This window comes from Balaenoptera ricei, chromosome 3, assembly GCF_028023285.1.
Source record: "Balaenoptera ricei isolate mBalRic1 chromosome 3, mBalRic1.hap2, whole genome shotgun sequence".
Taxonomy (NCBI): Eukaryota; Metazoa; Chordata; class Mammalia; order Artiodactyla; family Balaenopteridae; genus Balaenoptera; species Balaenoptera ricei.
Window position 1 is genome coordinate 30,049,224 of NC_082641.1, and position 23,395 is coordinate 30,072,618.

General features: G+C 37.7%; 1 protein-coding gene across 1 annotated transcript in view; it reads left to right on the plus strand.

Moving 5' to 3' along the window:
- The window catches only part of SPEF2 (sperm flagellar 2), a 174,163-nt gene that overhangs the window by 65,492 nt on the left and 85,276 nt on the right, over positions 1–23,395 (plus strand). The window contains exons 12-19 of the mRNA XM_059916221.1: positions 336–390; positions 1,753–1,814; positions 3,739–3,842; positions 6,482–6,738; positions 13,226–13,334; positions 14,371–14,528; positions 17,787–17,960; positions 21,730–21,804. Of these exons, the coding sequence (XP_059772204.1) occupies positions 336–390; positions 1,753–1,814; positions 3,739–3,842; positions 6,482–6,738; positions 13,226–13,334; positions 14,371–14,528; positions 17,787–17,960; positions 21,730–21,804 (994 nt within the window). The remainder of the gene's footprint in view (positions 1–335; positions 391–1,752; positions 1,815–3,738; positions 3,843–6,481; positions 6,739–13,225; positions 13,335–14,370; positions 14,529–17,786; positions 17,961–21,729; positions 21,805–23,395) is intronic.

Here is a 23,395-nt window from a genome sequence, read left to right on the forward strand (position 1 = left end):
GACTAACACCTCTAAGATTGTTCTTTCTAAGGTGGTTTTCCATAAACTCTACCTCTTTCTCAGCTTCCATTATACTTTCAAAATGGCAGTTGCTTTATTTTACATAGAAATTGAAAGACAGATTATACCATGGGTTACTATGTGTTTCTATAAGTACAATTATCAAATTTTGTTTGCTCCGGAACTCACTGAGTTCTTCTTAATATCATTAATGTTTTAGATAAAATAGTCTATGTTTTTAAACCCTACTTATAGACATAAAATTAAGAATGTTATTAAAATATGACAATGTTAAAATCTCTCCATGTGTGTTCACGTGTGTTTCCTCCCCAAAGGACCTGCAAAATGTATTTTCAGCTGAAGCATTACCAGAAGATAAAAGCAGACTTAGTAAGTAAGATATCGAAACAAATAATCCATCATTTTCATGAGAGAGACAGATAGATGAACAGTAAGAGCACACGGATGTGAGCACAAACCAGCTGTCAGGGAAAGAAAGGGGAGACGGGGAGGGAGGCACGCCTGTCTACATGGTCACGTGACAGAGACAGCAAGATAAACCCAGACGTCCCTAACCACTGTCTACAACTGGGGGTAAGAGATGACAATTTCAAAGGAATCTTCTCACACCCCTTCAAGTAGCTGCTCAGTTTTGCTGTGGTTTTGAAAACAGCCAGGCTAAATCATCGTCACTCTTCCTGGCTTTGCAGGCAGACAGTAGTTTATGGTTTCTTCTCACCTATGCAGCTGGGGGGAGTACTGCTGTGCTCTCTGCATGCTGCTGCTTTGTTCACTGTGATGAGGGAGGCTGCGGCTCTGTCTCTTCCACCCACCTGAGCAGTGGTTCCTTAGATAAAGCTAAGTTTATTCCCAGCCTTGGGCAAAGCAAATAGAACCAAGCTTCCCAAACCCAATGAAACGTTACCTCCCTTAGGATCTGGGCTTTAGTCCTTCAGATCCTTGGTAGAACCATTGAAGGAAAACAATTTTAAATCTTAAATATCTTTTCTGTTTGTGCTAGTAAGGCTTTGCCACATTCAATCATTGCCTCATATTCTAGCATAAAATCGGTTGCTTCTGTTCCATCACCATTCTTGCTATCACCTTTGGACAATGTGCACATTTATTATGAGCAGGCAACTCCACCAGAGCAGTCAAGTTTCACATACTTTAAAAGAATATAACCTGTCCCTTGTTTCAGTTATTTGTGTCTTACAAGATAATTTTAATTGATTTTTTAAACTATCTAAGTATACTTTGTGACATATTCTATTAGAGAAGTCCAGTAAATTACAAACAGACTCTGAAAACTTATTTTTTTTGTGGAATTTAACTAAAAAACCCTCTGACTTCTAGAGTTTTCCACTTTCAGAAGTGTTTGTTACCTACAACTTGATAATCCAGGAAAGTAAAAACGTAACAAATTAACATCTTAATGACTTCTCTTGAGATCTTGGCTTGTTTTCCGAAAAGAGAACCCAAACTATGTTAAAGTATTTCTAATGATATTGTTCTGAGTGAGCCATACTGGAAGGAAGTAGAAAACACCAAACCACACAGTGGCCAGGACTTAATGTTGCGGAATGAAGGTAAACGCCATGCTGTGCTGATGCTTTTACTCCTTTCCTCTGAGTATCTCAGGCATAGCTGAATCCAATAACCCACATGTCCAAAGCCGTAGACGGTCAAATGTTAACATGGTTGTTAGCTGTAAATACCGGAGTATGTTCTTACCACTTTTTCTATTGCTAGGTACCAATACTAGAAAAACACCAAAAGCTGAAGAAGTCGTAGCAAGTGAGAGTTTCTCTGAAGTAAGTACTATAACCTAACTTTGGCTACTAGTGTATTGAAATGTGTTTTGATTCATAGCCTTTTCACAGCATTTTCATCTTCAAATGAAATGAAATAGCAATGTGCTCCTCTTTGGTTTAAGATAAATCTGATGGTGAAATTAGCTAAGCCTGAATTTACTTGATATTTGTTATATTCTTAATATTCTTTGAATCTAAAGCAGTGGAAATTGCTTTCAGTTTTGCCAGGTAAGAAAGTAAACACATGCTTTTAAAAATTTTAGACTTATGCCAAATTTATATTTATGTATTTTTCTTTATCACTTAATTTATGACTTTTATTTCCTTTCACAATTTCTTTACCTTTAAAGATTTTTTTTCCAGAATTTATCCTTAGACTTACTGTTGACTCTGCAGAATTTTTTATTAATCCCTGAAAAAATATTTACAACAATCTACAGGCTATTGCTTCTGATGCAAACTAATATTTCTATATATAGTATTGCTTTACTGTATATTGGAAACATTTTTGATCATCAAATAGAACGGTCAGATTAATCAAGTGGGATTTTATTAAATAAAACTAAAGGAAATAAATAAAAGTGTATTTGATTACCTTTATTGTTTGTTTCATCAAGGAAACCAGTTCCATAATATTTTAGATTTCAAAACTGCTTAAAGATAGAAAAAGTTTTGGAAGAATATACAGCAACCTGTACATGTGGTGACCTATGGGGAGAGAAATGGGTTTAGAGAAAGTGATAAAGGGGGACTTATAATTTTTACTCTGTGTATTTTAAATGTAAATTAGCAGAAAGACTATATTTTTATATTTACATTTATTGAGTTACAAATCCCCCAAATTCCATATTCAATTCAGTTCAAAGGGCATACTTTGTTCCATGCATTGTTGTAAAGGGGGAGTGGATATGTCAGTGAACAAAAAAGACAGGGTTGCTGGACTTTATGGAGTTTACATTCTAAAAGATGGAATGAGATAATAAACCATAAACACACAAATAAATGAATTATATGAACCATTAGATGGTGATGATGCCATCAGAAAAGAAAAAGTAGGGTAAGGAGATCACCTTGAGAGAGTGAGATTTAAGCAGATTGAAAGAATCACCCACTGGATCTGGGGAACCATTTCAGGCTGCCAGAATAGCTGGACAACAGTCTTGAGGCAGAAAGGTGGTTGGCCAGCAAGGTGGGGGAAGAGAAGGGATGAGGTTAGAGAGATGAGTGGAAAGGGAGAAGAATCAGGGCAGCCAGAGCCTTATAGGCAATGATGAGGACATTGGGAGTAAAGGAGGAGCCTTTGCAGGGTTTTCAGTAGAGACAGAGTATCATTTGACTTATAAAATGCTCACTCTGGTGACTGACTCTATTTCAGAATAGGCGCTAGGGATGTTCCTGTGGATGTGGAGTAGCTTAATTAGACTAGCCTTCCTACAGATAACAATACAAAGGCTGGACAAAATACAAAAGCTAATAATCTGAGGGCCTGAAGCAGGCAACAAAAAAGCAAACAGCAAAAACCAGGCAGAAAATATATGGGATTTGACCACTGACAGAAGAAAACTTCAGTGGGCGAAAGCCAGGCTTATGCAAGTTACCCCAGAGGACATGCCACGTCTGCGTGCCATGAGTGGTTAGAACCCGAGCAGAAAGCCCTAATCTCTTTGATTAAGATACTAGAGAATGAAGTTTGGGGATGCCAGAGCAGCTGATAATTAAAGAGGAAGATCTTGGAAAGGACGGAGCCAGAGGAGGAGCCCCGAAATCTGCATATACATTTTCCTTAAACGCTTGGCTGATTCCAAAATTGTGCTAAACGATCAGTGTCTTCACCAGAGAACAAGACCATTTAATTTTTTTCCCTCCAAATATTTGGAATCTGACTTTTAAATCAGCTGTCCCCTACCACTGTTTATTTTCACAGCTCACTGTGCGTGCTCAGCTTGGTGCAAAATCAGAAGAGTTGCTGAAGAAAGGAAAGAGCATATCTGATATGTTGCTAGCCAGCATCATGGTAAATGCTATTAAGTATGTATCACACTTTTCTCTTTTATATCTATTTAATATGTCCTTTATCAAATAGAGTTGTATAAAGAATAATACAGAAATATTTTTATGTTCAGCATCTAATGAATTTACCTAAGTAAACACAGCAAGATAAAGATAAATTTTGTGATTTACATGTCTATATTTCACTCCCCCCCCACCCTTCACCAACCTTGACTTCATTCACCCAGATGTGAATTCAGGTTAAGTTCTATCCCGTGTGGGGAATTCAAGGAGACATTAGATACTTGGAAAAGCCAAGGGACAGATTTTGGAGAAGGGAGACCCTAACTATGTGGTCATGGGCCAGTGTGCTTCCTCATTTTGTGTTTCTGGAGGAGGAAGTGACCCCTGTGACTCAAAGGCTGGGCAGTGAAGGGTAGGAAGGCCATGAGAAAGTAGAGGTTGCACAGGCAAGGACTCACATATATGCATAGCACAGAGATGATGTGCAATAAGGGTAAAGAAAAAATTTAAGTAGGCTATAATATTGTAATTCCTCCTTTCTAAGGATAGAGGATTCTCCTCAGCCCTCCTTTACAATACAGAAAAGAGAGAAATTAAAAGAATCCATAGGGGTTCTGTTGATCCGTGTAATAAAGAAATGAGGCTGAACAGGCTGGAAAAAGGAATCAACAAGGCTCCCGTTGCAGGGTGTTGCAGAGCTTCGAGTGAGTGAGGGGTTTGGGGTAGCTGTGCTACCTGGGAAACGTTAAGACTGAGAGATGTGAGAACAGGAAGTTTTGGAGAAGTTTTGCCGGGCATCTGGAATGGACTCCCCCTTTAGAGTTTTCTTAAGAGACCTCATTAAAGATTTAAGTTGCCTCTCAGTTGTAATGTATCTTGGACTGATTAGTCCAACAGTGCAACACTGAAGAAACTGGGCCACAGTGATGCTATTCTCAAAGCTGGAGTCATTCTAATAGTTGCAACATTTTTCAGTACTGGAATAAGCCTTGGGAGTCCTTGTTCAAAGAAAATTGTATACGAAAAGCATCAGCTATAAAGCAGATCTTAGCTGTGGTTTCACTGAAGTTGGAGCGTCTACATCCCCTCCCCAGAACTCCACTACCCTCCCACCACCGCCACCACTACCGTCATCCCCTCTGCCCCTGAGGCACCATTAGAGAACAGTCATCAGTTTGACATCCTTTCATTTAGTCCAAATGCGTCCTTTTTCAGTGAGGAAAGGAAGGCACGTGGCAGCTCAGTTAGGCAATCCAGTCACGTATCTGGTTAGTGGCGTAGCCAGAGCCAAAGCCCAGGTCTCCTCACTCCCTGTTGTCTGGTGTCCTCACACTACAGCGTGACAAGTGTGGCCCTGACCTTCTCCTCCCTCTGAAGTAGCTCCTGAGACTGGAGGTGGGAGAAGAGGTCCCTCAGACCTGGTAAAGTGCTCAAGAAATTTCTCTCCTCTAGCTGAGGCCAATGAATCAACAAACTCATTCTGTGAAGAATGCTTACCACACTCTGGACAAATTATAAAAGCAAAATGTAGGCTTTCCTTGCTCTTCATAGCCTAGTAGGAGTAATAAAAGCAGTGACCTGAAGGCAGCTTGATACTGCAGAAAGATCACTGGATTTGGGGTCACTTGCAATTTTATGATTTTGAACAAGTAATAAAACCTCTCTGAACTTTGGTTTTCCCCCTTCTTCCTTGCCACACTGATAGAAGGGTCATGTACAGGCACCAAAGCAGACTTCCAAGCCTTTAGAAAGGGATTCTAATTGTTTAAATGAGTTCCAACAGAGAAAGAAATGAAATCATAACATTTTATCCAAAAATCAAAATCTTAATCTTACATAATTGAAGCGTTTTGGAGAGCAAAGTTGAAGTTTTTTTTCCAATTTAAAGAACTAAAATAATTCTTGGAGCACCTATTCTCTATAGAGGATGCTGCACTGAGTACAAAAACCAAAGAAATGACCCGTGCCCTTTAGCAACTTATAATCTAACTGAGATAAAGAAGACTCACTTGAATTTTTCTGTCAAGAAATATAAGAATTACAAATCGTGTGGTGAAGTGAATGAGGGTCCAGAGGAGTTCAGATCAGGCTGTTATGACTCCATGCTGGATTGGGTGGGGTAGGAAGAAATTTCCAGGTTGGCGATGTGAGTATCCACCATATGCTACACTCTGTGCTGGGTTCTTAAAATGCGTCATTTCAGTTCATCCTCACCAGCATCTTGTGAGGTGTGTTATGTTATCCCGCTGTATAGATGAGGAAATTGAGGTTTTAAAGAGGAACAGCCTATGAACACAGCCAGGAAGTACAATTTATACTCACATAACAGTGAGGAGATTGGTGTGTTCAAAGTGAATGGTTCAAAATTGTGAGAGAAGAAGTTATAAGGAAGTAAGCTGTGGCCAGTTCATTTTAAATACCATGTTATGGCCTCTAGAATAGATTTGGAGGGCAGCAGGGACCCACAGAAGGATTTTGAGCAAGGGAGCGATTGTGGTACATTAGGAAACCTAATTTTGGCTGTAAAGAAATAAAATTCATGCAGAAGGAGGTTACAGTGAAATTGAAAGAAAGATAAAGGCAAGATTCACTGTGTTATTTCTGAAGAATTTGCGTCTATCAAAATGTTAATTATTTGTCCTTTCCTAATTTAGTCAGATACCTATATATAAAGGCTGGGTCCTGGATGGCTTTCCAATGACATTAAACCAAGCGAAGCTTCTGGAGGAAGCCCTCACAGGCTGCAACAGAAACGTCATAGAACTGGAGGGAAAGAAATCACAAATATCCACGTTGGCTGTTGACCCTACAACTTCCAGAGAAGTGCCTCTTCCCCCTTCTGCATTTGATTTTGTCATGTTATTAGATATTTCAGATAATTCCTCACTGAATCGCATGAATGACATCATGGGTAAGCTGGACACCTTTTTTAAAATATTCTTTTCTATAATTCAGAGCTCTTTATTTTTCTTTGCCTGAAATGGTGAATATTCCCATTCAGGGCCTTCAGGAGGCCCTTTACAATTATAAGTGGATAATAAAGAATCCATTTCAGGCTTCCAAAGAATTACCTAGTACAGCACAGTTGCCTCCTGGGTTTCCGTCAGTGTTCAGCACTGTAGCCCAAGCCCGGAGCTCATGGAGAATTCCATGCCAACTACAAGCATCTCATTCAACACTTCCATCAAATTGGCAGCTCTCCTGGCCCAGAGGCGCCCTCCTTTTCGAGGCTTGCATACGTGGAGGAGCTCCTTGTAGCTATCTAGTACATCTTAGTGTGCCACCCAAAGTGAAGTTCATGAACCACACTGGTGCTGCAAGCAAGCACCTGATAACAGCCTTCCCTTGGATTGCGTGTTAACTGAGGAGCAGGTATCAGTTGGCTGCAGTCCTTCCACACTAGGGTCAAATAGTCTTGCCAAGATTCATGGTTTATTTAACTACTTTTCATTGTTGAAATGAAAATATTACTTTATTCCACAAATTCAGTGGTTATGGGTAAAAGCACATATTCTTGAACCCTGGCTTTCCAGGTTATTAGGCATTTGACCTTGGGAAAAGTACTTCATTCTTCTAAACCTCCATTTCACATCCTATATAATAGAATGCTTCATTGTATTGTTTTGGATATTAAAGGAAAACTGTTTCTTTACTCACAACACTTCTGACACCAAAGGTGTGTGGGTTTTCCATAGCACCCTGTTCTCCAGTTCTTGAAAAACACCAACTGGGGGTCCTATAATTTAGGCTAATTCTGGCCCTAACTCCCCAGAGTTATCACAGGTTTTCACAGGTTAAGGGCTCCGTCCCACAAGACTTCTCGCCACTTCAGATGCCAGTCTCACGTAGTGGATCCCCAGGTTACCCACACTCCTGTCTGACTTGACTACAAATTGGGGGTTTCCATGACCCCTCCTCAGGTCTGATAATATTCTGTAATGACTCACAGAACTCAAGGAAACACTTTACTTACTATTACTGTTTTATTATAAAGAATGCCATAAAGGATACAAATGAGCAGCCAGATGAAGAGGTACATAGTGCAAGGTCTGGAAGAGTCCCAGGCTCAGGAGCTTCTATGCTCATGGAGTTTCGGGGGGGGATGCCACACTCCTGGCACATGGGTGCATTCACCAACCCACAAGCTCTCTGAATCCCTTCTTTAGAGTTGTTATGGGGGTTCCATTATGTAGGCATGACTGACTAAATCATTGAGCGTTGGTGATCAGTCTCTAGTCCCTTCCCCTCCTTAGAGATCAGGGGGTAGGACTGAAAGTTCTAGCCCTCGAGTCACTTGGTTTCTCAGGCAACAGGGTCCTACCATCCAAGAGTCACCTCTTTGGCATAAACTCAGATAAAGTTGAAAGGGGCATATTATGAATTTAAAAAAAATGCTTCTTTTACCTCTATCACTCAGGAAATTACAAGGATTTTCAGAGCTCTGTGTCAGGAGCCAAAGTCCAAATATATATTTCTTATTATATCACAGTATCACAGGTATTAAATGAGATAAATGTTAAACATTTAGGATAGAATCTGGTACATGATACTAGACACATAGTATCCACTAGGAAAAAAAGTGGAAGACCTTGAAATGAACAAAAGATTATTGGATATCCTTTCAATAGAAGGTTGAGTATTGTCTTTTGGACTCCGAGGAGTATCTGGTTTCAGAGGGGTCTATGCCTTTCATTGGCTTTGACTCGGCTTTTCTGTAACTATAAATTGTAGGAGACTAATAGTAATTCAAATGATTCTTGTTCATGGACATGCAAATGAATTTGATTTAATTAAGATAAAATTAATTTCTATAATTTGAAAAGATGATTCCAAATATTACATTGCTGTATACACAGTAACCAGTCTTTCATCTATTACCATCTATTTCAGCATTCCTGACTACCTGTAAATGGGTCTGTTATTCAGATTGTCATTTGTACTAGTTGTAACATCACATCTTACTGGTTCCCTCATTACTTGAAAAATTAGATGATGTCATTTTACATTTGTTTGAGTGTCTTGATTTTACCTTTTTAAAAAACTGCCCTTTAACAAATGGTAACATCATTCTTTCATTATTGCTGTTACTACTAACACAATGACATTCGGAGCTAGGAGAGACTTAGGGGATCATCTATTTCAGTGCCTTTATTTATAGGTGGAAATTTAAAGCATAAGCACTTGACTCGTCCAAGGTCACACTCTTCCTTATTTTGAGTTTGTATAATTTTGAGATCTTCCTTTCATTGTTTAGTTAAATAAAATGACAAAGCCATTAGATATGACCTCAGCTGTTGAGCCCAGTAGCTTAAACTGGATGCTGTCCATCAGATCTCAAAAGGGAGAATTTACTTCTCTACATACAAGGGAGCTATGCTGACAGTAGTGATGATTCTGCTTGTTCAGCCAAATTCTCATCCCTGTTCAGGATCATCTGACGATTGGCAAAGAATACTGCAATCCATGGCCATCTACTGACAGAATAAGGCCCTGAACTCAAATCAGTCTGACTTGCTTTCAAGATATGACGAGTTATTAAGTACACACAAAGACCTGTGGGTGAGATGGTCCCTGAAAGCTGATTATAATCCTACAAGGGCCTTAGAAATTTTGCCTACTCTCTTGAGGATCCCTAGGAAACATTTGTTGTGTGTTTCAAAAAATAGAAGGAAACCAATTGGCACAAATTTTTCAAGAAATCTACTCAATCCAGTTTGAGTTCTTTCAATTCCCTATCAAAATTACATGACAAATGGTTCTGGAAAATTTATCAAAGCTGATGTTAGCATCTAACTAGTTTAATTTCTTAATTCTAGACCACTTACTTATAACTAGCCTCAGAAATGCCCTTTATTCACTATGACAGGGAGAATTATTTTTTGTCAAGTTTTTTGTACATATACACATAAATAATCTTACTTATCTACCCTCAGAACTTAGTGTTAAAGCACAATTAATTTTTTTATTTTTATATGTATTTCTAATCATATATATTCTAGGTCTGAAGTGAACTGAGCCAACTACTAGATTAGGTTCTTCTAAATCACAAAAACTAGTATGAAATCATTGAGTTTATAGTTCTTACTTGTTTTGGTCAGAACTCAGTAGGCTAAATATGTCCACAACTTTGAAAATCTATCTGCAGCTTTTATGTTCAAGTATTTTAAGTTAAGATAAAGTGTGATTCTTACATATCTTAAGATTTTTCTTTTTTAGAATATAAGATTGGAATGGCCATTGAAAGATCACTTTGCCAATTTGCTCTCCTCATCTTAAGCAAGACCCCACCTGAATTCTTTTGGACAGATGAAATTCTATCCTTCAAAAATATCTTGTTCATTCACATATTCATTTATTATTTATTGTGTGCTTGCTAAATGCCAGACACTGTGATTGGCACTGGTGATACTGTAATAAAGAAGAAATGGATCCTGCCTTCAAAGAATTTAGTGGAAATTGTAGCTAAGGAACCAAGGAGTTATAGTATTGAGTTGTACTTCCAACACGGCAGCCAATAGCCACAGGTGGTTATTTAAATGATTTAAAATTAATAAATTAAAAATTCAGTTCCTCAGTCACACTGACCACATTTCATATACGTATGTGACTAATGGTTACCATACTGGACAGCACTGATGCAGAACATTTTCATCATCTCAGAAAGGTCTGTCTTATCAGATAACACTGTTATAGAGTGATGGGAGCTAAAAGGGTGCCACTAGTAAATATTTATCTAACATTTATAACATGCCAGGAACTGATAGTACAGAAATGAAGGGCAAGTCCCTGTCCTCAAGTAGTTGACAAAGTAGTGGGAGAAGAAACAAAAGTAAGCTGATTATTATAATATAGTCACTTATATGCTATACTAGGTGAACCCAGCATGGGAAGAGATTTACCAGACCAAGACAGGGAGGAAGGGCGAGGGAATCAGCAAGCAGGGTCTATCTAGAGAACAGCAAGATTATCATTAGGACGGAGAGGCAGCAGGGTGTGGAAGAGTGACAGAAATGAGCCTGGAGGGTAGGCAGGGGCCAGCTGAAATGTCTTGCCCCAAGTTAAGGTGTTTGAACTTTATCCTGAAGCCATGTGAGGTCACTGAATTCTATTAAAGCTGAGATTTAATGCAATTCAATATGCTTTTTGTAATGGTCATTCTAGCTGCAATGTGGAGGATGCATTGGAAGGGGAGTGAGATTGGAAGCAATGAAATGAGTTATAAAACTATCACCATCTGAAAAGCAACAAAGGCATTAAGACAGCTAGAGAGGCAAGGTAGAAAGAGTCAGCTTCAGGTGCTATTTAGGGGGAAACTATAGAACTTACTGATCCGTTGGGATGGGGGCATTCATTTTGTTGTGAATTTAGTGCAGGGAGAACAGGGTGACTTCAAGTTTCTGACTGGCACAACTTTTTGAATGATAATACCATTCACTTAGACAATATGGAAAGAAACACAAGAGTTTCTTTAGGGGCATGTTGAACTTGAAGTACCTGGTACCTATGGGACTTTTAAGTTAAGATGTTCAGAGGGCAGTTCTATAAATGGGTCTCGATGTCAGGAGGGAAGTGTGTACTAAAGTTAAGGGCTTGAAGGTAAGACAAATCATCTAGGAAGAAAAGTGTATTTTAAGAAATACCCAGGATGACAGCCAAGAAAACTTGAGAATAATGGGGAGAGCAAAGGAAGAAGTGTTTAGAAGCAGCAGCTAGAGAGAAAGGAAGAAATCCAGGGAGAGTAATGTCATATAAGCCAAAGGAGGACAGATTTTCAAAATAAAGGTGTTATTCTCTCCTCCTCCCAGACCAGCAATGCTTGGGGTCCGTGGGGAAGCCTGAAGAATGTCATCACAGGGAAGCAGCCTTCATGAAGCCAAAGCCAAGCAGGCTCAAAGACTGAACATCAGTCCTGCCAGGGCTGGGCAGAGAGGAGTGGCCCAGATTCAAAGCCAACTGGCAGGAGACCAGGAGACCTAAGGAGAAGGTTCAGCCAGTGTGGGAGCATAAGCTTTTGTCAGAAGGGAAGAATAGGTGGCTGCCTGGGTTTTTAGCCAGTGCCTTGGGCCAGTGGTCAGCCTGAGAGGGAAGAGCAGTGTTCATAATATGGGGAGAGGTACTGAGAGGCTTTGAGTGCAAGCTCTGGATGGATAACTTTAGTCACTTATAGTGACTGAAAAGAAATATGAGGGGGCTTCTAGGGCTGATAATGTTTGTTTCTTGATCTGGGTGCTGTTTTCAGTTTGGGAAGTCATTGAGCTGTATAATCATGTATGCATTCTTTTTGGCAGGTATAGTTCAAGAAATAGTTTAAAAATTAAAAAGAAGTTCAAAAAAAAAAGAAGTTCAGAGCTTGGAATTAGATTGACTAGAATCAAATCCTTTCTCTGTCATTTATGAACTATGCCATTTGGGACAATTTTAGAATCACAATCCTACTTCACAAGTTTTGTTGTGAATATAAAATAATGTAATACAGTCTTGCCTCAGCATTCATAGGGGATTAATTCCAGAACCCCCTCAGATACCAAAATCCAAGGATGCTCAAGTCCCTTATATAAAATGGTGTGATATTTGCATTGAACCTATGCATATCCTCCCATATACCTTAAGTCATCTCTAGATTACTTATAATACGTAATTTCCTCTTTTTCTATCATGAATGTAAAGGGAGAACAATTGATTGCTATATCCTGTGAAGGTCCTTCATTTTCTTGAACACTATTAATTCGCTCTTCAATGTTCTCTTGCATTGACTGAGTAATCTAATTCCTTTTAATCTAGTTCAAGGCTTTTTTTCCTCTTTATGATTTTCCATTTATTCTGAATTCATGAGTATTCTGGACTTTGTACCTTAATCCTGAATAGGACTCAATCAGAGATGTTGAGATCGTTTCTGGTTTTGGTCTCTTGTCGTATATTCCTTTATGTCTCTTCTAGAAAAATCATAAAGTCTAGAAAGAAAGATAAATCACTTTATTGTACTGTAATATAATATCCACAAATAAGTTGCATATTTGACTTTATGGCCACCCTGCTATTTCATTCTTAGCTTTTACAGCATGGTGTTGATTTTCTAATTGTTTCCTAATTTGTTATTCATGACAAACCATCATTTTTTATTCTCATCTCTTCATGGTCAGTCCCAAGATGCTCTACCTTAAAACTACAGCTCCTCTTTAATGTTGTATTTTACCTCCTTTTCCCCAATTTCCAAGGGAAATTTGAATTCTGATCCCAAAGCTATACTTTTTCAACATTTTGTTAAACATTTTAATTAATATTGGACCAAAGGCAGGACCATGTCTATTTGACTTTCTTGTATCAGTACATTTTAGCAGTGCTACTGCAACTTTGACTGCTTTAGCAAATTGTCTAATTAAGTAATTTCCATAACATAGCTGAAGCATTTTCAAGTGAAACTCCTCATGAAGACATCAATCAACGTGTAGCTGCTAAAAACCAAGATGTGGATGAGGACCAGAATTTAAGAGATCAAATACAGCATAGGTTAGTTTAAAACTCAATGTCTCGCTTCTTCTTTCTTACCCTTTGAACAAACTGACAACTAGTCACTTTGGAATCATCAGATCCAGAAAAAAAAATGTATTTCTTAGCATTCAGTCTTTTACAGGTAAAACAAAACTAAGTAGCTTTGATGTTGAGTGAAATATTTATGTGTTAGCTTTTATATTCAGAGCACAAGTCATCATAGTCTGAGAAGCAAAGAATTAAATCAGGCAACATTTCCCTTTATGGCTACATGAACTTACAAGTTCATTATATGGAATCCTAATTCAGCCCTCATTCAGCAAATGCCAATGAAGATCATGGAATGTCAAAGAGCTAGGCATCAGACTATAGAGTGTAATTCTAAAGCTACTTCTGTGTTACTAAAATGAAGTTATGCTTTAAAAACCTTCCTTTGATCATATGCAATTTGCTCATTGGAAAAAAAAATTAGACAAAATTAGACAATTTTTTGAAACCTTGAGAACTCTAGAAATATGAAATGAACCAGGGAAGAGGAATTTGAGCTACATTAAGCCTGTCTACTCTTGGAAGACAAGACTGTTTCAAAAATCATTCCAAGAGTATATTTGAGTAAAGCAAATAAGTCAGAACCATCTATACTTACTCAACGGTCTCTTTAACTTCTCTAAGAAAAAAGTAGATGACCTATGTGGCCCAGGCTGCAGCTACTATCAAAAGGGTGTTCAGAGTTTAGTCTGCTATGAGTATAGGTGATGTTTCCTTAGATCTTCACTTAGAGACATGAACCCACACTAAAGTTTTCCTGAAATGATAGAATTGCCAAATCTTCTTTTACTCACTCATATACCTCAAAATATATGGCTAGACAGCATTAAATGATTTCTTCTTTAAAGTAGATAGTATTTCATTGCCTGTAGATTTCTTAAAGTCGCTTTTTCAGATTTTTTTTGACAGCTTATTTTTTCATTACGTACATCAGATAAATCATGCTTAATGTTACTTTAATATTTCTGTCAATATGTTACATTCATATAACATTTGGGTTTTGCAGAATTTTAGGCTTCTTGGACAACTGGCCTTTATTGGAGCAATGGTTTACAGAGCCAGAAAACATTTTGATAAAAATTAATGCTGACATAGATAAACAGTCTTTGTGCCAGAAAGTAAAGGAAATGTTTATGACTGAAATAATGAAAAAAGAGAATAAAGGTAATTACAGTTCTTTATAATTTTGAGCTTACGTAACGAAAATGTGTGGTTTTAATGAATTTAGGAGGAAGTGAAAATGCGATTGCAAATTTCTCTCTTCTCTTTGGATCATACCAACTATAAGTATCTTCTACCTCTGATTTTAGCTTTCCACTGCAAATGTTTCTAAATAAAAGATTATTTTCTCTTCACTTTAATTTAATTTAATCAAAAGAGGTCATCTTGCTGAAAGGTTGTTTTCAGGTGAAAAAAATAGCAGAGTTAAAATTAAAGATGTTACAGAGAAGGGTAAAGATTTCAATCTGTTGACCTCAGCATTATAAGGAAGCAATGAGTGAATTATCCTTTTAGGATGAAAACACTAGGCAGATTATTCCCCCCAAATCTTCTTGTGTTGGTATGAATTTACTGACTATTAACTACTTATTTATAAGCCTGCTTCTGGGTGCATCTCACCTACATTAAACCATCCCGACCTCCTTCCTCCTTCATTCAACCAATAGTAATTGCCCATTAGCTTTTCATGGTATTATTGGAATTTGTTATTGAAAGGAATTTTAGGCTCATATACTGTCAATGCCAGACTTCAATGGAGATTTTACCTTTGAGAAATGAATTCAGAAATAAATCTTTCCCTTTTGTTTATCAATCACCCCTGACTATATTGACAACTGCAATTTCTTGGTATAATAAAAAATGGCCAAAATTAGTAATATCACAAGGATTCTAAAACTGCCTTGGTAGCATGCTGTCTCCCATCCCTAGATTTATGACCTAACTACTATAATGTATTGGTGAACTGACACTAAAATAGTGCATAGATGTAAGCCACAGTCACCTTGGGGACCCAGGAGCTCACACTTAGAAAGACAAGCATCCACATCGAAACGTCTGCTCCCCAAAAACACCCATGTGAAGCTTTCAGACAAAACAAAAATCAACCCATATATTATATAAGAGGCTTAACATGTTATTTAACACTCAGAAATTAGGCTGAGAGGAGGGAGGAAACCTCTAGGGTCTTGATTGGGAGGCAAAAGCAAACTGATTCTAAGCCGTAGCTTCAAACATCTACCAATTAGAATCAGTGTTTTTGCCAGCTATCAGACTCACTTCAACATTTTCCTAAAGATTTTACATTCTGATCACTTATTACATTAACAGACTCTACTGCCACTTATTTAAGATTTACATTCCAATCAGTTAATTATTTTTAATAAATATTTTGTCGTTAAAATAATAAATATTTACCTAGCCCAGTGCTCTGTATTAAACATCCTGATTAAGCTAAAAACAAAAAGTAAAAGGATATGGTACTTCTATGAATATTCTGCTGTTTAAAAATGATCATAATATACTGTTAAGTAGGGAAAATCAGGTTATATTTAAATTGTCCCTTTTTTGTTTTTAAAAGTATGTCTATTATTAAATATATAGGCACAGAAAAGAGTCTGACAATATATGCTAAGAAAAAACAAAATTCAACCCAGTAAATTCAAAGCTCTAACTGGCTTTGTTCAGCTATTCCTGAAGTGGGCAGCATCCCATCTAACAACTAGAAGGGCACTCTGAGGAACGGTACAAATGGAAGGCTTTTTTAGATAGGAGGGTGGGGCAGGGAAGTCATTAGCAAAAGGGGAAAAAAAAGGGGGGGGGTTATTTTGGGCCAGGACATCTTCTTTTTGGAGGAAGGGGACTGCAAGGGTCTTTACCATGCAGATTGCCTCTTCTTCTTTGGGGGGGATGGGGAGATATAGAGAGGACCCACATGACAGATCACCTCATTGGTGCTGACCAGAAAATTCCAAGCTGGTGGATTAAAATTACATTTCTGAAGAAGGTAGAAACTGCAACTGAGGCAGGTGGTAAGTCTAGGTTTGGTATCATGGGCTTTATTTAGCGCAAGTGACCCCATTTAGGGCCTGTGGTTTTCTCTTTAGCCGTACAATCCTTGATGAGGGAGAAGGAGGAGGACAAAGAGACTTAACAGGGAATTTCTCTTTCTGCTTATTTGTCTAAATTGTTGGAATTTTTAAAGCAATAATTATATATCACTTTTATAATCAGAAAAAAAAATTCCAGTTTGAAAAAAAAATCTAATAGAATGAAGCCTCCTTGGCTTGCTGAATTGAAAAGAATAATCTGAGGACAAAGGGAGTATGGATAAAAAAGCCATACATGGGTGCAGTTATTCACTGCCCCTGCTACAGGGGTAAAGTTGCGGCCGTTTCCAGGGTGGAGGGCTGGGAAGTCAGGGAGGGTGGGGAGGGCGTGCTGGGAAGGGTGAGCCTGAATCCCGAAAGGCAAAAGGCCATAACAACGATAGGAGCCTAGACATTCAGGAACCAGCCCTGCTCCGCCCCTCAAGCCCCTTGGGCTGACTGTCTGCTCTGCCTGGAGCACACGTTCCCTGAACCTGTTCAAGTCTTTGCTCAGATGCCACCTTCTCAGCGGGTCTTTCCTGCAAAGCACTCTGGTTAAATAAATTTTAAGAGCTGCCCCACAGCACTCCTGACCCCTTTTACTCTGTTCTATTTAGCTTCACAAGGCAGTGATTTTTCTCTTTTGTTTTACTTTTGTATCTCTGGCAATCACAACTGTGCCTAACATTGCTCTTCTTCTTATTATTATTATTACTGACAGTACTGGTGTAGTTTACCTTATTGTTATAACCCTTGCTTTTCTTCACGGCACAACTCAGATTCAATAAGTAGTTGCTGCATGAGTGAATGAAATGCTAAGACTTAGTTGTGTACTGAGCACCATTCTAAATGCTTCATATGTATTTACCCCTAGATGTCGGTGCCACGCATTTCTTCCGTGTCCTCCCGACCCTCACCTCTTCTGTCACATCGCTCTTCACCTTCTCTTTGTGCTTTTTCACCTTGTTTTTCCCCTGGAAATTTTGACGTAATTTTTTATTTTTCTATCCCAACACACCAGCTACTTCTAGATTGTTGGTTTTACACATGGCACCCCCTTAACAAGCCTTCCCACCTGATACACACACACACACACCCACACACCCACACACATCATCCCCATCAGAGGCAGGGGAGACGGTATTTCTAACCAGGCAGAGAAGACTTCAAATCTTAGTTTTACGGACTGAATGATTTAAAGGAGAGCCCTAAAACATGAATTTTGCCCTAATTCAGTAAGAGCAGTTTTATATTAATTTAGGTTTATCTTAGTTCAAGTGAAATAGTAGGTGTCTGGAGCCGCTAATAAAGGTCCATTCTTACCATCCTTTTGAAGTGAAAAAGAAATTAGAAGAAAAGGAAGCTGAGGAAAAAGAAGAAGTTTCCCCAACTGAGGCTACATCACCTCTCCCTCCTCCCCCTCCTCCTCCTGAACCAGAAAAAGAGAAGGAAGTCCACCCTCAGCGTGAGCGTTCCAAAACTCCTGCTGCAAAAGGAAAACCAGCATCAGGTGATTGACAGAACGATTTCTAATCCTGTTTGCCAGTTTCTCATGTTCATTTTAGAAAAGAATTATAAATGATAGTACCAGTCCATTTATCTAGATTCAGGCTTTGAGCAACTTCAGTCATATGAAAGCAAGCTGTCTGCTCAGATGAAGAGGAAAAGCAGTAGTCACTGAGAGCACAGCTGTCACAGAGCGGAGGTGCTTTACTGTGTGGGAAGGAATGTGGAGTCCTCACACCCAGATCTACTGATTAGAATAAGACCACAGGTGAGAGGAAGGAGGGCGCAGAGAATAACCAGAAGGAGACTAGAGCAGATCAAGAGGACAGACGTCTATTTGCAGAGTGATAGGGTTGTGTTTATGCAAAAAGCGAGACCATCGTCAGAAAATGAGAGTTAGCACAACCTGTTGTCCACAGGAATAAGGAAACATGCCAACAGCATTCTTTAGAGACTAAAATTTATATGTAACTGTCACTCTTCAGTGCTCTGTGATTATAAAAGCCTAGAAACAAGCACCTGACATCTCAGTAAACTTGTGTATTTGTAATATATAACATACATGAATAGAGTTTGTATAGAGAATATTTTTTAGCTTAAGTTCTTTCTAGATCCTTAACCACTAAGGACCATTAAGTCAAGTGGTAGACAATATAATGACAAAAGTAAAATCTTCAATTGTTGAAATGTGTGATATTGGGAGAATGCCAGGATCAGCTTGGTGCTGTGTGCATGAAACAAATGTGGCTCTAGTGGCTGGTTTTAGCTTTGTAAGTAGCTGGCTGTGCAGTTACACAAGTCTACCTAGGTATTCTTGATATTGTGTCATGATTGCATTTCTAAACTCCATAATATTTCTACTTCATGGAGATTTGAGATGGGTCTGATTTTTTTAATACAATTTATTTATATTAAACAAATACATTTGAAAACTTTAATAACATATATTATGGTCTATTAAAGACCATTGTACTTCAATAAAGTGGGGCTTAACTAAAGGCAAAATATGCAAATTCAAAAAAAATATTTTATCATATGAAACAATAAAGCACAAAGCAATTAATTAACCATACATACTTTCCCCATTAGAAAAACAAAGCAGTGGTCTGAAGGACAAATGGAAACCTTAAAAATGCTGTTTAGCCAGGGAAGACAGTTTCCACAGAGGCTCAAGGGAGCCTGGAGTTACCCATCTAGGCCTTTAACCTATGGCCGTGGCCTCCCCTCCCTTTCCTCCCCTCGGCCTCACGGTCAGGAGTATCTGTGGATTGGAGCCATTCCCTGAAACCCATCTTCAGCATTTCTGGTTACAACACGGTTCAGCCTTTAAATTTCTTAAGTTTGCTCGTGAAATTAAATAAAATTGTATACTTGAATACTGTGCATTGGAGGAATAATAAAGCTATTGTTGCTCCAAAGAGTGGTTGTATCTGTCTCTTTTTTCCACCAAGGGCAGGGTTAGTGCCTGATCTTTAAAAATGTACAGAAGAATTAATCCCCAGGGGCCCAATTACTGCCTTCCAACTGCAACGCATCATTGCAAGGGGATCTCAGTGCTAGTAGACGTTGATGAGGCAATAGCACAGGCTGCGCTGCCCTTACAGCTCAGGGAAGCTGGGATAAATGATTTTAGGAAGGGAAGTTGCCAGGTTTGTTTATTTTTATATAAATAACTTAAATTTTTTCAAAAGACCATACTTACAGAACTAAAAGCCTAAGGCTTCTGAACAAACCCAAAGCAAACATCCAATTACAATCTCCTTTAAAAGTTGAGAAGAAAAGAGAAATTATTTACTTAAAAAAAAAAAAGGGGGTGTGGAAATAGGGTAAAGAAGGAAGTATAGTACACTGAGTACTAATAGTCATTTTGTCCAAATATAGTTCTACATTGTATATGGTTCTGTTGACCTGAAACAAATAGACTGCCAGATATTTCTCCAGCAAAGATGGGTTTATTCAGAATCAGCAGGAAATTATAATTCGGGGTCTGCAACCATGGCAAGCCATGTGCAAGTCTCCGCATGACAAGGGAAGGAGAATGCTTCTATAGAGGGGAAAAGGAAGTTGGGAGGGACATAGTACTTGATGAGTCCATGACTTTTCATTGGCTGAGTCCTTGCCAGGAAAGAAGAGTAGTCTTCCTTCCTCCTGTGGGGCAATGCTGTCCTCTTAGGGCATGAGAGCTCCCCCTTCTGGTTTCCTGACTCTATTTATTTGTGCTTTCTGTTTATTAATTTTTAACAGTTCTGTATTTTATATCTGCTTCAAATGCACTTGAGATTAAATTTGAAAAACTTCACAGTTATGTCCCATTAAAGGGTTTATTATCAAGTCTACTACCAAATGTCAGAATTTAATTTAAAACTAAAGTTCTGAGTGTGACAAAGTATGGTAGTGCTTGCTATCTATCCGTGCTGCTAGGAATATATTTTGCAATCTCAGAATACATTTTGGAAATAATTTTTAAAAATAGGCAGAGTGCATGCTATCCCCAGCAGAAATTAGACTTGCTCACAATACTTTATAAGTTCAATGTCTTAGGTGTCTCTACTTTTACCTTCTTTGCTGTTGCCTTTTGTAAAGTTTAGAGCTAAATGATTGGTTACCCAGAGAATTGTTATTAAAGGAACTAAGAGGTTATCTAGACTTTTTTTATTAAGCTTATTTCTTTTTTTTTTTTTTAAGCTTATTTCTAAGAAAAAAAAAAAGCAACTAATTCAAATGTTTGGATTTATTTATTTATTTATGAATGAGTTTGGTGTTCAACTATTTGGATGTTTAAAAGTCCTTTTATGGAGATTAACAAAGTTTCAGGGTTACTCCTTCTTTCCTTCACTTGTCTTATTTCTATGGAATCTTGGTTTTTGGAGCTGAGATATTTAAATGTAAGTGATATGAGTTATGTATTTACACATTCTTATAAGTAACAAACACTTCTAAATACAAAGAATAGGTCAGATGATCTCTCCATCACAAGCATTTAAATTGTCCCATATGTGCATTCTTCCAATGAAGGAAAAAAAAAAAAATGTAGCCCAGGGCAAAGGGAGGAAGACGACTAAACTTGTTTGGTAAATTATGTGGAATGTAGTGATTTTTTCAAAGAACTAATTATTATTTGGGACACCTTATTGACCTCCAGTTCATCAGTTTCCCATTTTCCCCTTTCCAATATGTTTTTGAATTAGATTCTGGGGAACCCAACGTATATATTCCCAAACCATCCTTTGCATTACAAGTTACAGTCAATGCACAGTGGAATGTAGAAGTCACAAGGCAACCAAGTTTGGGGTCAATAGAAGTTCAAGGATGCTCCATAGCAAAGCAATGTGGTTATTTAACTCTTCTTCAAGGTGTTTTGGCATCATTTTTGTCACAGACCCAGTTGTCTTATTGTATAGGGATCATTCCAGTGAACTATATCCAAATAGAGCCATCTGCTTCAAATGGACTTGTGACTAACTTTTAAAATTCTGCAACTATGTTGCATTAAAGAGTTTACAATCAAATTCACTACCAAATGTTGATATTAAGCTTAGGACTCAACTTCTCAATGTCACAAAATAGTATAGTACTATCAGGGTTGTCATTCAAGAAATTTCAATCTACAGTCTGTCTTCAGATTAATTTTAACTCACAGTAAAGGCCTAAGCCATTTTAGGCAGTTCACAAATATAACTGTTTTTGAGAAATAACATTTGATTGCTTACAAATCATAGCCCAGGATATTGAAGAAAATCATCAATGATATTTATGTGTTGAATTTTGTTTAGAACCCCCGCATGGTAATCGAGAATCTCCTCAGGAAGGAAAAGGGAAGAAAAGTGAAACTTCACTCAAAAGAAAAGGTACCGATCAAGATAGATATGATTAAATATAATTCTGCCTTTTATAATTTTCTGTGAAAATAGCTATATTTATGTAGTAGTATACACTGAATACCTCTCTCAGTCATTTGTAAACCATAAGCCCTTGCCAATAAAACAGAACCTCAGTGTTTCTGTAGCCTGGGTCTTAGCAAAGGTCCTGCTGAGAAAAGTGAGGCTTGTGAGGAATAATTTAGAGAATATCTAAGGTACAGAATATCCATTCATCATAGATATTATAGGTGTTATCCTTGGGCTAAGCTTCGCCATCAGAAAACTACATGCTGAACCGTATTTTCTTGGACCCCCCATGGAATTGCTTTCACTGATAAGCGCTTTGATATAAAGTCCTCAATACAATAGCAGTGGAGGTAAAACTTTTATTATACCAATAATAACCTGGTATTTTATTTTCTGAAGGGATAGTATGCCCATTATATCATTAAGTCGCCCCTATGTGAAATCGTAGGTGGGAAATTTCATTCAGAATCAAGGAACTGGAAAATCTTTCTTCCTCTGCATGGCTAGATAATTAGCACCTCTAAATGATAGCACTTCCTTTTCTGTTTTGGCTATCTAGAAGTACAGAAACAAATTAGTGTCTAAGATTTAGTATCTGTGCAAGGACCTAGATCCCAGAGTCTGCTTTCTAATTCTTCTTCTGGTTTTGACCTTCTACTTTAAGTTGTATTTTTCCTGACCCTAATTTCTTTTTTTTTTTCTATTTTATTTTAACTATTTCTGTGAAATAAGGCGGATAAAATTTTGTAAATAATTAATAGTTGGTAGAAGAAAATAGGCTTTAAAAAGCATATTAGTTAGATTGTACATTGAAGCTGCTACACCAACCAATTAAAGATTGAAATGCAGTTATGGACACATACAGTTGACTTTTGCAGGGTACATACAAAGGGGGTTGTCATGAAGTATGTACCTTTGCTTAATTTTTCATTACAAATTGCCAGTGTAGTAGCAGCCCAAGATTGTGCCATGTTCACAAAATGATGGGCTTAAAAGGATCTTTATTTTGGCATTTAAATATGCATAACCATGATTCTCAAAGAATCTTACCCTTCTCTGATTATATGACCTGATAGGCTTATATAACTAGAGTCATTGGTGAGTTAGCACTGAGATGAAATATTTAGCTATAATTTTGGCTATAATTTATGCTCTGCTCTATCTCACCTGTTTACAAATAGGAGAATAATTTTCACATTTACATTATGCATCCCTTGCTTTCTTATTGTGATCAGCAAAAGCAAATGAAGGATCAGCATAGAATCATCAAAAATAGGAATTAAATATATTTATGCATATTAGGTGCCAAATCATCGTTAGACATAATAATTCACATGCTTTGAGAGCATCCTTAGATAAAAGTATATACACTCAAACCATAAGCAACTACAAGTTCAACCAGTAAAATATATATATTCACTGGAGTCATGCAGTTAGCTCAGTTTAAGTAACTTCAAGAACTTTCAAACATTTTCTTGCTTTTATTTTACTATTGTGTTTCTATTTCCATAAACACAATTTCTACTCTGTTCAATAATATTTGAAATAGGTA